The 4,217-nt window shown below is 48.0% G+C and overlaps 1 protein-coding gene across 1 annotated transcript; it reads left to right on the top strand.

Annotated features, from left to right (window-relative positions):
- Positions 1-2,525: 2,525 nt before the first annotated feature.
- On the top strand, positions 2,526-3,923 carry LOC121412432. The gene has a single exon (XM_041605242.1). The coding sequence runs from the start codon at positions 2,526-2,528 to the stop codon at positions 3,921-3,923; it is 1,398 nt and encodes a 465-aa protein (XP_041461176.1).
- The last annotated feature ends 294 nt before the right edge of the window (positions 3,924-4,217 follow it).

Genomic DNA, 4,217 nt, shown 5'->3' with positions numbered 1-4,217 from the left:
TATATATGGATGCATGATGTGCCACGCCCAAGTTGATACGTCGGGTAAGGTGAATTGGTTGGTGTACAAGCTAGCAGCAGGTATTACGTTTTTTTGCCTTAGTTAAGTGAAGACATGTAGTCGTCTGAGTTTAATTCCTGCCAGTCGCAGGACTGGTAGGAATTAAACTCAGACGATTAGCCCCCGAGGACAATTACCCCCCCCCCCCCGAACAATTATCCCTGAGGAAATTACCCCCGAGGACAATTACCCCCCCCCCCTCCCCGGAACAATTACCCCCTGGACAATTATTCCCCAGACAATTCCCCCCGAACAATTATCCCCGAACAATTGTTATAGATTTAAGCAAAATTTCTTGTAATGATGTTTAAAACTTTAAACAGAAATGGCATTCAGGATGTCTTCCGGGAGTTTGTTCAGAGCTTCTGCTTCGGCATTTTAAAGGTTTGTTTAAATATGGATATTTTAGGTTTGGGTAATACTACATTTAGTGAATTTGCATTCCTAGTGTTCATGCCATGGCCATCGAAGTACATTTCAATTTCATTTGATAAGCGGGGAGGGGCAACGCCCCTTATACACTTGTACATGAGAATTGCCAGAAAATAATCTCGACGTTGGTCAATAGTTTGCCAGGAGAGTTGATTTATCAATGCATTCCCGCTCGCAATTTGATAGTCAGAAATTCCAGATACATATCTGGCAGCTCTTTTTTGCAATCTGATTAGGGGCAATTTGTAGGCTGCTGGACAGTTGCCCCAAACAGAGATTGCATAGTCTATACAGGGCTGAATTATGCATTTATACAGGATATTTAGTACATGTGAACTCAGGAATTTACTCAACTTGCCTAAAGAGTAGATCTTATAGGCAATCGATTTACATAATTCTCTTAAATATACATTCCACTTCAGGTTTTCATCTATCACAATGCCTAAATACCTTATAGACTTTACCTGTTCAATCAGATCATTATTAATGAATATATTCAATGTATCAGATGATCTTAATTTAATTAGTATTGTTTTGGTTTTGCTTGTGCAATAATGCGTAATCGGTTTCGGTTATACCAGTCATTTAAGGCGTCTACATCTTTCTGTTATTTCTTTGTAACATGAAAAATGAAAATCCATAATTTATTGTTCGAAATAGACATGAAATGAAATACTCAGAAAACTTGCTTTGCCAAATTGATCGTGGGCCCGGCAGCCACCGTGCAGTGCCAGATCGACGAGGCACTATCCCTTTAATTAACATCTTCCAACTTACTGTCAGAGGCAAATACTACTACATCATCAGCAAATATGCTGCAAGTACCTTCAGTAATACATTCAGATATATCATTAATAAAAATTAAGAACAGGATGGGGACCAGAACACTGCCCTGCGGTACTCCAATTGAAAGCTTTTCAATATTAGATAATTTACCTTTGGAAAACACAGCTTGCTTTTTATCATTTAAAGGGGTGGTCCAGGCTGAAAATGTTCATAGCGTAGTAGATAGAGTAGAATTCAATGAGCAAAATACTGAAAATTTCATCAAAATCGGTCAACAAATAACAAAGTTATTGAATTGCTGATGTGGTTTACGGTACACCATGTGGAGTGTTATAGAAGCAGTGGATAGAAGAAGAGAAGGAAGTGGATAGGCGAGAAAGTGGAGATTTGAGAATAGAGTATTCTTTCTTGAGAATAGTCCTGAAAAGGACTGTAAACCAGAAGGAATGTTGAGTGAGAACAGCTGAGAACCGACACCAACTTACCCAAGCCGAACACAAAGTACTCTCCCTCGGACTCAACTTCGCCGTAGCTCCTAAGAAGATCCCTTTCTCCGACATCGTACAGCAAGTCGAACCCAAGCTCCGCTTTCTCTCCAAAGAGGCCGCCAACGCAATTAGACTCAAGGTAACCAATGCCCTCTCCGACGCCAAGCCACCTAAACAGAACCTATCCAAAGAAGAACGCTCTGCTATCCAGGACCTCCGACGTAACCAAGCCATTCACATCCTTCAGGCTGACAAGGGCAACGCCACCGTTATCATGGACCAAGACGCATACGATGACAAGATCGAAGAGATTCTCCAAGACAAGGACACCTACTCCAAACTCAACAGAGACCCAACTCAGGCCAACGAAAGGAAAATCAACCAACAACTGCTGACCCTACACCGATCCGATGCACTACCCAAGGCACTCTACTTCCAACTCAGATCGTCTTCAGCCAAGTCACCTATCTTATTCGGACAACCCAAGATACACAACCCAAGAGACACAAGCCTAACACTCCTCTCCGCCCTATCATTTCCACTCGTGGGTCACCCTGCTACAACACAGCACGCCATCTGGCCAACATCCTCCAACCACTCGTAGGCCAGACCCAGCACCATGTCACCAACTCCAAGCACTTCATAGACGTCATCTCCAAAACCAAGATCCGGCCCTCCGACACACTCGTCAGCTTTGATGTCGTCTCCCTCTTCACCAGCGTACCTGTTGACCAAGCATGTGACATCATCAAGCAACGCATGATCACCGACTCAGACCTAGCATCCAGAACCAATCTCACACCAGACCAGATCCACGACCTCCTCCTCACCTGTCTCAACTCCAACTCCTTCAAATGGCGCAACAACTACTACAAACAACTACAAGGAGCAGCCATGGGGTCACCTCTCTCACCAATCATCGCTAACATATTCATGGAACACTTTGAGCACCAAGCACTCAAGACTGCGGACAAACCTCCTTCACTCTGGCTCCGCTACGTCGACGACACCTTTGTCATCTGGCCGCACAGCACACCAGACCTTCACCAGTTTCTCAACCACCTCAACAACCAGCACCCCAGCATCAAGTTCACCATGGAGACCCAACGCGACAACTCAATTCCATTTCTAGACGTTCTCATCACTAAGACACCGTCTGGATTCCCATCTCACCAGGTGTACCGAAAACCTACCCACACAGACCGCTACCTCAACTTCCGCTCACACCACCACCCGTCCATCCACCAATCAGTCGCCGACACTCTCGTCAGACGAGCCCACCAACTCAGCGACAAGGCACACTTACATCAAGAACTCAAGCACGTGACCAATGCACTCACCACCATCAACCACTACCCCAGAAGAAGGATCAAGACTCAACCACCCAGCCACCAACCCAGCACCGACAGCACCGAAAACCCATCCGAAACCAAGCCCGTCGCCACCATAGTCCTACCCTACATCGGCAAGACTTCACACCGACTACAACGCATCCTTCACTCTGCCAACATCCTCGTCAGACACCAATCCTCTCGAAAACTACACTCCATCCTTCACTCTCATAAGGACAAGCACCCATCCAACAAACAACCAGGCGTCTACAAGATCCCCTGCGACTGCGGTAAAGTCTACATTGGGGAAACCGGCCGAGACTTCGACACCAGACTCAAGGAACACAAGACCCACCACCGACGCAGCGACTGGGACCGATCCGCCATCGTCAAGCACGCACAACAAGAGAATCACCGCATAGAATGGGAAAGGAGCCACCTAATCACCAACATCCGGCACTGGAATACCAGAAGGGTCAGGGAAGCCATTGAGATACATCAACACAACACTGTGCCTCAAGACCCTGGCCTCCACATCAACAGCATCTGGCACCCAATCCTACGTCACCGTCAAACTTCTAACCAATCCACAAACAACCAGCCGTCCACCGTCACTCCACCGAGCCCTCCTACCCAACACAGCAGTCTGATTGCATCACCAACTCAACCAGGGACTCCGCCGACACACACACCACCGCCACCGACACCTCGCTACAACCTCCGCCGACGACCCAACACCTCATCCGTACACCAGGCCACCCACTCACTCCCGCCGAAGCTCACCCGACGAGTCCGCCGACCAACACGCACAGAACGCCACCATTGATGTACACACCGCCGAATCACACACACGCCGCCGTATCTCACGCCGCCCTCTACTCACCACGTCCGCATACGACGCCCACTCGTTTCCCGCCAAACCGCCGACCCACACACAGAGCGCCACCTACGACGTCAGCCCGCCGTGACCGCCGGCCTAGAGCTTTCCCCCACGTCCGCACGCACGCCATAAGTACCGCCGCACGCCGAGCGAACACTCACTCCTGAAGACGGACAGTCAACCTGTCCGAAACGTCGAGTCTCTCTACTACTCATCATCTCTACTCGCCAACGGAAGCCA

The sequence above is a fragment of the Lytechinus variegatus genome, chromosome 4, assembly GCF_018143015.1.
Source record: "Lytechinus variegatus isolate NC3 chromosome 4, Lvar_3.0, whole genome shotgun sequence".
In the NCBI taxonomy this organism is placed as follows: Eukaryota; Metazoa; Echinodermata; class Echinoidea; order Temnopleuroida; family Toxopneustidae; genus Lytechinus; species Lytechinus variegatus.
Note: the sequence above shows the minus strand (reverse complement) of the source record. Positions and strands in the feature narration are given on the sequence as shown.

Bases quoted from the DNA above. Each gene is read 5' to 3' on its own strand.
- LOC121412432 (XM_041605242.1), top strand. From the start codon at position 2,526: ATGATCACCGACTCAGACCTAGCATCCAGAACCAATCTCACACCAGAC.